We start from the raw sequence: 11349 nt of genomic DNA, 5'->3' as shown, positions 1-11349 counted from the left end.
ATATCACTCACTAACAGTGGGCTATGATAAATAGATGATTAACAACACATAACAATAATAATAAAAACTGTTCACCTTAATTTTAATTATATATATATCCATATATGTGTGTGTAATACAAAAGTACAAAAATAACAATATACCACCCAAGAAATAATATATTTTAACAACTTCAAACACTCACACACAAATTCAAAAAAAAAAAAAAAAAACAACACACAGATATACATATCCTCTGTATATCTAACATACCCAAACACACACCAACAAAACACAAAGAAACTATTTTAAAAAGAAAAAAAAATAAAAAAAATAAAAGAAAAGAGTAATCACAACAACAATAACAATTGCCATTTCCATATTTAAATTTTGATTTTTTTTTTTTTTTCTTTTTTTCTTTCTTTTTTTCTTTTTCCATTTATAATTATTTATTTGTTTAATTTTTTAATTTTTTTTTTTTAATCAATCATTCTCAATATAGTTAAATTAAATTTAATTGTGTTACTATATAAAATTATATACATATATATTTATATATAAATAACATTAACACACTTAACACAAAAAACACACTCACACAAACACACTATTTTAAAAATAAATATTAATATATATATAAATAATATATAATTATATATAAAATAAAAATAAAAAATAAATACTAATCATTTATTTTAAAATTTTTTTTTTTTTTTATCATTTTTTTAAAAATAAAAATTAATACAACATATTAACATATTAATATAACAAATAATAATAATATTTAATATATCTCTATTATTTTTATTTTTTTATTTTTTTTTGCCATATACATTAAATTCAATTCTTTTAGTATTTTTTTTGTATTATTATTAAAAAAAACGAGTAAGTAAAAAAAAAAAAAAAAAATTTTAAAAAAAATATATCAAAAACTAATTTTTTTTTTTTTTTTTTTTTTTTTTTTTAATTTTTTTTAATTTTTTTAATTTTTTTTTTTTATTTACCCTTGGGGAAACTATCTATTTGGAAATTATAATTTTTAGAAAGATTTTGATAGTCATTTTTTTTCTTTTTAAAAAAATTTAATAATTGTTTAATATAATTGTACAACACAAACAACAACAAAAACACAAACAACAACAAAAAACATTATATATTAACAACACATAAAAAAACTGATAAATAATAGATTTTTTTATAATAAAACATTTTCTATAATAATAATAATATTGTAATAACATAATATAATATAAAATATATTATTATTTTTATACACCTTATAAATTAAATATTTTTATATAAAGCACACTCACATTAAATTTAATATAAACACACATATATACATATACATACAGAAATGAGATTCAAATGCTTTGGATCAGAAGAAACTGAAACCAGTTCAAAAATTGATAAAAGTATCGAAACCGACAGAAGAAAACTTAGAAAGGATGTAAAATTATTATTATTAGGTCCAGGTGAATCTGGTAAATCAACTATTTTTAAACAAATGAAAATTATTCAAGAAGATGGTGGTTATAGTGTCGAAGAACTTTTAGAATATCGTGCATTCGTTTATTCAAATTGTATTTCACAAATGGAAGCTTTATTAACTGCCTCTGCCAAATTAAATATTGAATTAGAAGTCGAAAATAAAGTAGGTAGTATTATTTTTTTTAAAAAAATATATATATATAAAAAACCGAAAATTTAATAACTAAATCGGGATCAAATCGCGAAATCGTAAATAATATATTAATTATTTTTTATTTTTTTTATTTTTTTTTTCATAATATTAGACCAGAGCAGCCAATGTTTTAAGAAGAACTATTGGTAATGAACCATGGACTTTATTAGCCGCTGACATTAAACACCTTTGGGAAGATAAGGGTATCAAAGAAACCTACGCTCAAAAAGATAAACACTTCCAATTAAATGATTCAGCAGCATAGTAAGTATTTTATTTTATTTAATTTTATTATTCATCAATAGTTTACTAATTTTTAATTAAAAGTTTCTTTGATAATATCGACAGATATATGAGAGAAGATTTTGTACCAAATGAACAAGATGTTTTAAGATGTCGTGTTAGAACAACTGGTATTCAAGAATCAGAATTTACTTTTGATAAGATTAGATTAAAGATTGTCGATGTTGGTGGTCAAAGATCTCAAAGAAGAAAATGGATTCATTGTTTCGATTGTGTTACTGCTGTAATTTTTGTTGCTGCTATGAGTGACTACGATCAAGTACTCAGAGAAGATGAATCAGTAAACAGAACCAGAGAATCATTAGCTCTCTTCAAAGAAATTGTAAATTGCGATTACTTTAAAGAAACTCCAATCGTTTTATTCCTCAACAAAAAAGATCTTTTCAAGGAAAAATTAAAGAGAGTTCCACTCCAATCCTGTTTCTCTGATTACACTGGTCCAAATAAATATAAAGATGCTGCCATGTTCATACAATCACAATACCTTGCTCAAGGTCCATCACCACGTACTATCTATACCCATGCAACTTGTGCTGTTGATACCGAAAATATTAAATTTGTTTTTAGAGCCGTAAGACAAACTATTTTAAGTCAAGCTTTAGAACATTTCTAAAGAAAAGAAAAAAGATTTTTTTTAATTTCTTTTCTTTTTTTTTTTAATATAAATGATATATCAACAAAACATTTTCATAAAATATTTTTTCATTAATAATAGTTTATAAAATCATTACCGCCTCACCCACGTCAATATAATATAGTCTTTCCTCATTCCTCATCTCACTTTCATCCTCAACAAAACCCCCATGTAATAATACAAAAGGGCATACTCAAGGTCAAGTAAATTTACATTTATCCTTTTTTTTCCGCTCCGAACTTTTTTTTTTCCAATATAGTTAATAATATAATTAAATAATAATAACAACAACAACAACAACAACAACAACAACAACAACAATAATAAACACATTTTCTCAAATATATAGCCAAATAAACTAAACAAATAATTTTTTTTTTAAAAAAAAAAAAAAAAAAAAAAAGAGAAGAAAAAAAGTTATTCAAATTTGCTGTTTCAATTTTCAATATCAAACTTCATATATTTTTATAGTCATTTTTAAATAAAATTTAAATCTATTGTATATTATAAAAAAAATAAATAAAAAAACAATAAAAAAAAAATAAATTAGTAAATTATTTTTAATTACTAAAAAATACTTTTTTTCTTTTTCCTTTTTTTTTTTTTAATAGATAATTATGAGTGCAATTTTTTTATTTATTTTTTATCTTTTTTTTTTAAAAAATACAATTCTTTTACAAATACAAAAGTTTTTTTAATAGAAATACAATGTTTTTAATTAATTGGAGTTTGGTGAAAATGAATTATGGGGGTTTGCCTGGAGCTTTTTTGGAGACTTGATTATCACTAAAGACAATTAAAGTTGCTTGGTTTGAAGAGTGACTTGTTACAACAGAGTCAGATTTCTTCATTGAAGAGTTAAAACTAAGGTTGGATAAAGCAGCTTTTTAATGATGAAATTAATATTTATAATTAACTTGTAGTTCTATAAAAAATAATATACATACAGAATAATGTCATTTTATTTTATTTTATTTTATTTTATTTTATTTGTTTGATTAAATTATATGTTTGTTGAATGAATTATAATTTTTTTTTTTTTTTGTTTTTATATTCAAAAAAATTTTATAAAATTATAAAAATTATAATTAAAATAAAAAAAATCTATAGTTCATCAAATTTCAACTGTTTTTTTTTAATTTTGATTTTATTATTTGAAAGGAGTGGTGTATTAAACAAAAAAATAACATCAAACTTGATTTTAAAATTAAAATTCGAAAAAATTTTATTTTTGTGAACACTTTGGTGTGTTAAATTTTTTTTTTTTTTATAACCGACATCAAAATATGAGATTATCTTTGTGGATGTTATAATTTTTAATAAAAATAAAATGGATGGTCTAAATTTAAACTTTTTTTTTTTTTTTTGATTTTAAAGAAAAAACATGTAATTTTTTATCTTATTATTTATTAATTATTTTTTTATACACAGAATTTAATTGATTTGAGATAACAATCATATTTAAATTTTCTTTTAAAAAATAATATATTTTGTTGTCATATAAAAAATCGTGATTTAGGTTGGAAAGATAAATTGTTTTTAATGATTCAGGGATGTTTGAATGGTTTATGTTTGACAGGTTTTTGGGTTTATATTTTTCGTTTATTAGTAAATATTCGAGCTGGCTTGGTAACCATTGTGAATCAGGTTGGATTTTCGGTAGTTGATTAGTGTACAGAACTTTTAAACCACTTGGAAAAATATCGGAAGAAAGAGGGTACCTTGATATTAGTTTTAGTGACACAAGTGTTTCTGGTAATGAGGATTCATCTAACTGTTTTCTGTATTCAATTAGTTCTAGATTTAACAGTGATTTTGGAAAGATTTCTTTTTGGATCGGTTTTCTATAGCAGTTCAAAGTAATTGATGTAAGGTTTTCTAAATTTAATAGTATGTCGTCATTTAAACTAAAATGTCCATAGTTTGAGTGGATTTTAATTGATTTGAGTGTGGGTGGGAATAATGCTTGCTCTATTTGAGTATCTGGACCAAACAGGTTTATTTTTAAAGTATTGATTGAGCTAAATTTAATCCTAGAGTTTATAAAATCTAAATTTCCCTCTTTAATAAATAATACTTTTAGTTTTTCTAAATTGCTTTCACATATTATGTCATGATCTAAAGATTCAATTTTGTTTTTATTTTCTTGAAAAAGAGAGCTGAGTGTACTATTAAGTTCTAATTTTTTTAAATTATTAAAACTGGTTGTTTTAAAAAAATTAAACTGATAGTGATTTAATCTATTTTGTAGTGATTGATGTTGCGGGAGAGGAGCTAAATTGAACATTGAGGAGTTATTTGATATTATTGAAATCTTTGATAGATTTGGGTTTCTATTATTAAAATCTATAGAGTTGTTTTTGAAGTAGTTATTTGAGATGATGAGGTTATTTAATGATTTTGGTAATTTGAAAATGTAGTTGTCGCCCAAATATGAATACATTTCAAGTGATTCGATGGAATTCGGAAATAGGAGGTTGTTTTCACCATCTTCATTAGCTGGTTCACTAAAATTGCCCATGATTGAAAATTTTTTTAATGTTTTTGGTAAAAGACCTTGAAAAGGTTGATTGAAATCATTACCCAGAGATAATTTTAATAGGTTGTGAGGTAAATAGTCAATTGGCTGGTTAAAATTAGTTCCAAATACTATCGACTCTAAACTTTGGGGAAGGGTGTTTGGAAGAATAGGCTGGTTATAGTCAATATTGAAGGTCAAACACTTTAGCGTTTGAGGAAGAGTGTTAGGTTCAATGATAGAGTTGAAACCTAAACCTAGTGTTAATTTAGTTAAGCCATTTGTAGGGAATATGCTTGTAGTGGGTGAGTATGATAGTCCTTGATTGGTGTCTAAAAATTCAAAAATAATGTTTGTTACTTTAGGTGTAATTACATCATTATGTAGCGGAACTGTTGTCTCTTGGAAAATTATTGTATCTATATTACAAAACTCTTCTAAAAGCTCTTTTATTTCGTTATTTAACAAATCTTCTTGAAATATGGTAATTGATTCGATTTGCTGAAATGGTTTTAAGTACCTCAGTACCTCTAATAAATATTGATAACTTTGTTTCTTGATATCATATATCACAATTGATTTTATATATTCTAAAATTTCATTATTTTTTATTACCTCTAATGTGTTTTGATTTAAGTGTATATATTGGCTGTATCTGAAACAATTATATAGTTTTAAATAGTTTTTGATTTTTGTTTGAAGGTATATATTATTCCATATTTTCTTGAAAGTGCCATAGTTATTATTGTTATTGGTATTATTGGTATTATTATTATTATTATTCATAAATATTAATATTGATGTTGATATCTATGCTTTTATTATTTAAATATTATTTTATTATTTGTTAATTGTAAAAAAAATTAATGAAAATGAAAAAAAAATGAAAAAAACTTTTTAATTTTTAATTTTTTTTTTTTAATTTTGGAATATATTTATTATAATTTATTTTTTTCTAGAAAGGTTATTTTTTTTTTTACCATTCTGATGGTTTAAAATTTACAAATTGGACACCTGATTCGTGTCTTTCGTTTCTAAATAAATGGAAATAGACAGGATATAAAACACGAGAGGCACCATCAATTTCTTTTAATGGTGGTGGACGTGAGGGAATACCAATGGGTGAATTTGGCATCATGTCAGAGACCCAACCTGTATCGCAACCTATTACATAAATATTTTTCTTTTCAAATTGATAAGCAATTGATTTTGTGAGCATATTTAAACTTGCTTTTGCCATATTTGTATGACAATGGAATCCTGACATTGCATTTGATTCGTGATTGATATTACCTTCTGGACTTGTAACATTAACAATAACACTCCAATCAGGTCTAGCCATTTTGTTTTTTGCTTCTAAATATTTCTCTTTGGTTTCATTGCTCATTTTTGAAATGATTTCTTCATCATTTTTATTTAGACCCATGTGGGAGCTTAGTTGGTTGATTAACATAAATGGAACTGTATTATTAATTAATTGTACCTCTAGCATTTCACTAAAAAAAAATTAGAATCTGTCTTTTTTCTTTACTAAAATATATTTTAGTATTAATAATAAATTTGTTTTTACTTACGCAGTTGTAATCTCTTCTACAGTTGAGTTCCATGTATGCTTTGTACGTAAATCTAATTGTTGACCATGAAGGTCCATTTTACCAGTTGGGAATAAGGATTCATCAATCTCATCTTCATCATCTTTGGTAACAACTGATTCGACAATATCTATTGAGCTCTTTGAATTTTTGTTAAATAAAAGTAATTCTTTACCATTGTTGTCGTCATTATTATTATTATTATTATTATTATTATTACTATTATTTTTGATAGTATTCATATTTATATTTTCTATTTTTGATAAAATATTTGGTGGTAGTTTATCAAATGATGAAATTATAGTCTTTTCGTTAAATAATAAATTGTGATAGTAGGCCCTTGGGTAACGAATTGTTTGTGCTGCATTGTTAATTAAAATATCGATTCTAGAAAATTCTTTTTTGACAGTATCAATAAATTGTTGAACTGATTGCAGGTTTCTAAAGTCCACACCATATATATATAGATTTGAGAAATTATCAGGCTGAATATTCTTTTTAAATTGTTCGTAAGCTGAGGCGGGGAATCTAGTTGTAATAATAACTTTAAAACCAGATTCTAATAGGTGTTTTGCAATTTCATAACCTATTTTAATTCTTCCTCCTGTAACAATGGCCACCTTATGATTGAGTGCAGCTTTGGCATTTGGTATATCAGAGTAAGAGAATGCATTGGTTTTATTTATATTATTGTATCTACAAACTGGGCATACTCTAGTGGATGTATCTTCAAGTGGTTCTTTACAAATATAGCATTTGAATTTAAGATTTGATGCTAAAGCATTTACTTTAATATTTTTGAATCTCCATTCACATGGAAGGATTTGAATAATATCTTTTTTGGGATCAGGATCCAACATTGAGCTCTTAAAATATGAACTGTTTCTATAAGAGTAAATATCGATTGCCTCTAAAATTTCATGAAATTCTGTCTCTGGTCCATATGGGAAATGGAAGATGGAGCTTGCTTCGTTATAGCTTGAAACAATGAATTTTGGTCTTGAGAATGCATCAGTGGGTATGTATGTTAAAATATTGTCATAGAGGTCCTGGTCCATATCGCATCTTGGTTTATGAACACAGTTTTCAAAGCAAATGCTATTGAAGCCACGTAAGCAGTACTTGTAAAGTCTATCATTGTCTTCGAGGAAAATTGAGGGAGGAACCATATTTAATCTCTTGTTAAATGCGTTGATGGTACGGGGTAAAACATAAACATTGTCACCATTATAAGCAGTGCACGAGCAGTCCAAGTCGTAGAATAAAATTAAATCTTCAATGGATCTAATAAAGAAGATCATTAGTTGTATTGGTCTGTAGGGGTACTCTGATACAATAGTTATTGAGTTTTGGGTTCTAACGAATTTAAAATCGAGGCCTTTCTTGCTGATCATATTTTCTCTAATTTTTTTGGAAACCTCTTCTATTTTCTTTTTACCTTCTTCTATAGTTGGAGCAATAAAGAACAAATCGATATCACCTTTCATATATGGTGAGCTTCCTCCGTGGTAGTGGTTGAATAAATCGTCATAGAATGAATGATATGGTTTTAAATAGTTAAATATTAATTGGGCAGCATCCATTGGCAAACCTGAGTGATTTGATAGCACACGGTAGATGTTTAAAAGCTCCAAATATTTCTTGATTAGTGGCTTTGGTAAACTACTTAAGCACGATGTTACAGAACCACCCGATGCAATAACCTTGGTTTTATCTTCACCATTGCCCCATTCTATTCCATCTAGAATGTTGTTTGAGTAGACTTTAAAGCACTCTTTGAATAGTTCCAGAGATGGTGTAATTGACCAGTCACCAACTTTATTATAACCAATTTCTTTTTCCAACTTCGATCCATCTGTATAGTTATTATAATCTATGAGTGGATGGGTGGTTTCATATTTAGTAACCTTTTCCCTTGTAAATAATTGTTTATCTGCAAGGTTGTGTTTGATTAAAATTGATTCCTTTTTAAAGTGATTATAAACTTGGATTAATTGTGTTGGTGGTTTAATTGTTTCATCATTATATTGCTTGGTGATTGATTGTGGTATTGAAATATCTACTGGATTAATCTGATAGTGTTTTAAATAAAATTTTTGAATTATTTTAATGTCTTTTTGAATAAATGTATTATTTACTATTGACGATTTATAAACTTTAATTAGTAATTTAATTGATTTCTTTTTATATCTTTCATAATTTTTTTCTTTATCATTTTCATCTTTATTCTTTTCATCATCATCTTCATCATTTTCATCATCATCTTCATCACTTTCATTATCTTCGTTATCTTTCATTGATTCGCTATCATTTTCATATTCACTTTTTTGACTTTTTAAAATTTCTATTAATTGTTGGGTGATTATTAAATAGTTGAGTTTATTTTCAATTGCACATTCTCTAACCATATACCAAAAAAATAAAGCTGGATATTTATGTTTGATTCTGAGTGATTTTGGGAAATCTAAAAGTTTTTTAATATTATTATTTTTTAAATTTATATCATTTTTGAAACAATCTTTAATATGATTTACTATTGATTCTGTAAAATCTCTTTCAAAAAATGTTTTCATTTTATGAAATTTAAAATTATTATAATAGTAATAATAAAACAATTATTTATTAGTGTGTTGTGGAAAAAAAAAAAAAGCAATGAATAAAAAAAAATAATAAAATAAAAATATAAAAAAAAAAAAAATATTAAAAAATCAAAATTTGATTATTTTAAAATTTTTTCTTAAAAATATCTTTAAATAATTTAGAATAAAAATTTAGAAGAAAAATAATAAATACTAATAAATTATTTTATTATAATTTTACATAATGGTTTAAAGTAATCCAAAAATAAAATAGTTCTTTAAAGAACTTTAGCACTAACACCAATACCGAGGATACCTAAAAGGTTAGCAAAAATGTTAACATCAGCAAGATGAGCATTATTGTTTTTAGCAAATGATGCAGAGTCAGAAGAAGCAGTATAGTTTGAAACACCAGTTTGTTTAAATGATGAACTTTGAACTGAACCGAGACTTGAAATAGCAGCTTTTTATTATTACAATTTTATATTAATAAATATTTCTTTTTATAAATAAATATTATTATACATACCAATAATTGACATTTTTATTTTTTTTTAATTGTTTTTTGTTTAATTAAATTGAATGAAAATAAAAAAATAAATTTGTTAAATTTATAGTTTTTTAATTTTTAATTGTTATTTAATATTAAAAACAATTCGGTTTATCTGTGTGATTGTTTATTATTGTTTGAAATCTTCATTTATATAAATTAGGCAAAATCTAATTTTAAATCTTGTTTATTATAAAATGTTTAAAAAAAAAATAAACCAAAAAAAAAAGTGTTAATCTTTAAGGCAAAATAAAGAATAAAAATGGGGTGATTATGAGTGATTGTGGGTGATTGTGAATGAGTGGGTGTGTTTAATTAACCGATGTGATTGTATAAAATAAAAACCTTATTGTGAAATAAAATTCATAAGAAACATCAACAAATTTAAAATTAATACATAACAATTATTTAAAAAGAAGCGCTAAAATTAAAAAAATAAAAAATGAAAAAAAGTATTAAATATAATTTTGGAAAATATAAATAAATATTTATTTATGATTTTAGAAGTACAACATCTTTTTTTTTTAAAAAAAAAGTGAGAGTTTAAAGAACTTTGGCGCTAACACTTAAACCGAGGATACCTAAAAGGTTGGCTAAGATATTAACATCAGCAAGATGAGCATTATTGTTTTTAGCAAATGATGGGTTTGATGAGGATGAGTTTGAAGCAGTCATTTGTTTATATGATGATGAGCTTTGAACTGAACCAAGATTTGAAAGAGCAGCTAAATTTTTAAATTTTTTAAAAAAAAAACTTTTAATAAATTTTATTTAATTATATTAATATATTAATATTTATATTTACAAATAATTGTCATTTTAATTGTTAGTTTATTTTATTGTTTGTTTGTTTGAATGAAAAAAAAAAAAGAAATATTTTTTCAATTTATACAAAATTTTTTTATTTTTTTTTTATTTTTTATTTTTATAAAAAATTTTAATAAAGTATTTTAATAAATGATTTAATAACTTAGATTTTATATAATCTTCATTTTAATGCATATGTTATATTTAAAATCTTGTTTAATCTTGGTTTTTTCATAAATTTAATTAATTAAAACTAAAAAAATATTTAATGGGGTGTTGGTTAAATTTGTAAAAAATATTTTTTATCTACATGTTTTAATTTGGAAATAATAGTGTGTGGGTTATAAAAGGTTAATGGTTTTCATTTTTTTGTGTTTAAAATATATTTTGTGATTGTATTGAAGATAATAATATTTATTGTAAAATGAATATAGAATATTCTATATACTTGAAACATATAATAATAAAAAAATTCAAACTATTCTAACCTGTCAATCTATTAATTTTTATTGAATCATTCATTACTAAATATATATTATCAACATATTTTATATTAGTTTAATTTTAAATTATTATAATAAAACCCAACAAACAAGAATTTATTGATTTTTTATTTGTTTTTTTTTTAGTATAAAATGGTTAGTTTTTTTTTTAAATAATCATTCAATTCAAAACAAATAAACAAATAAACAAATAAAAAATG

The 11349-nt window shown here is 23.6% G+C and overlaps 6 protein-coding genes across 6 annotated transcripts; 1 reads left to right on the top strand and 5 right to left on the bottom strand.

The window, feature by feature from the left end:
• Positions 1–430: 430 nt before the first annotated feature.
• Positions 431–3169, top strand: gpaD (guanine nucleotide-binding protein alpha-4 subunit). The gene is made up of 4 exons (XM_003294659.1): positions 431–864; positions 1023–1633; positions 1776–1927; positions 1991–3169. The coding sequence occupies exons 2-4, from the start codon at positions 1337–1339 to the stop codon at positions 2577–2579; spliced, it is 1038 nt and encodes a 345-aa protein (XP_003294707.1). The 5' UTR covers positions 431–864; positions 1023–1336; the 3' UTR covers positions 2580–3169.
• A 174-nt stretch (positions 3170–3343) lies between these two features.
• On the bottom strand, positions 3344–3560 carry DICPUDRAFT_159743 (uncharacterized protein; the record flags this gene model as incomplete). The annotated part of the gene is made up of 2 exons (XM_003294658.1): positions 3344–3483; positions 3548–3560. The coding sequence occupies 2 exons, from the start codon at positions 3558–3560 to the stop codon at positions 3344–3346; spliced, it is 153 nt and encodes a 50-aa protein (XP_003294706.1).
• A 407-nt stretch (positions 3561–3967) lies between these two features.
• Positions 3968–5921, bottom strand: DICPUDRAFT_100035 (uncharacterized protein). The gene has a single exon (XM_003294657.1). It carries the CDS (start codon positions 5902–5904, stop codon positions 4003–4005), a length of 1902 nt encoding a protein of 633 aa, XP_003294705.1. The 5' UTR covers positions 5905–5921; the 3' UTR covers positions 3968–4002.
• Positions 5922–6094: 173 nt separating this feature from the next.
• Positions 6095–9283, bottom strand: DICPUDRAFT_43824 (uncharacterized protein; the record flags this gene model as incomplete). Its single annotated transcript, XM_003294656.1, has 3 exons — positions 6095–6614; positions 6693–8952; positions 9043–9283. 3 exons carry the CDS (start codon positions 9281–9283, stop codon positions 6095–6097), a joined length of 3021 nt encoding a protein of 1006 aa, XP_003294704.1.
• A 284-nt stretch (positions 9284–9567) lies between these two features.
• Positions 9568–9831, bottom strand: DICPUDRAFT_159741 (uncharacterized protein; the record flags this gene model as incomplete). The annotated part of the gene is made up of 2 exons (XM_003294655.1): positions 9568–9752; positions 9819–9831. The coding sequence occupies 2 exons, from the start codon at positions 9829–9831 to the stop codon at positions 9568–9570; spliced, it is 198 nt and encodes a 65-aa protein (XP_003294703.1).
• A 477-nt stretch (positions 9832–10308) lies between these two features.
• On the bottom strand, positions 10309–11270 carry DICPUDRAFT_93269 (uncharacterized protein). Its single transcript, XM_003294654.1, has 3 exons — positions 11254–11270; positions 10645–10657; positions 10309–10564 (listed from the first exon to the last, which is right to left on the bottom strand). Exons 2-3 carry the CDS (start codon positions 10655–10657, stop codon positions 10383–10385), a joined length of 195 nt encoding a protein of 64 aa, XP_003294702.1. The 5' UTR covers positions 11254–11270; the 3' UTR covers positions 10309–10382.
• Positions 11271–11349: the final 79 nt, after the last annotated feature.

Source organism: Dictyostelium purpureum (assembly GCF_000190715.1).
Source record: "Dictyostelium purpureum unplaced genomic scaffold DICPUscaffold_611, whole genome shotgun sequence".
In the NCBI taxonomy this organism is placed as follows: domain Eukaryota; phylum Evosea; class Eumycetozoa; order Dictyosteliales; family Dictyosteliaceae; genus Dictyostelium; species Dictyostelium purpureum.
This window is presented reverse-complemented; position numbering and strand designations above follow the sequence as displayed.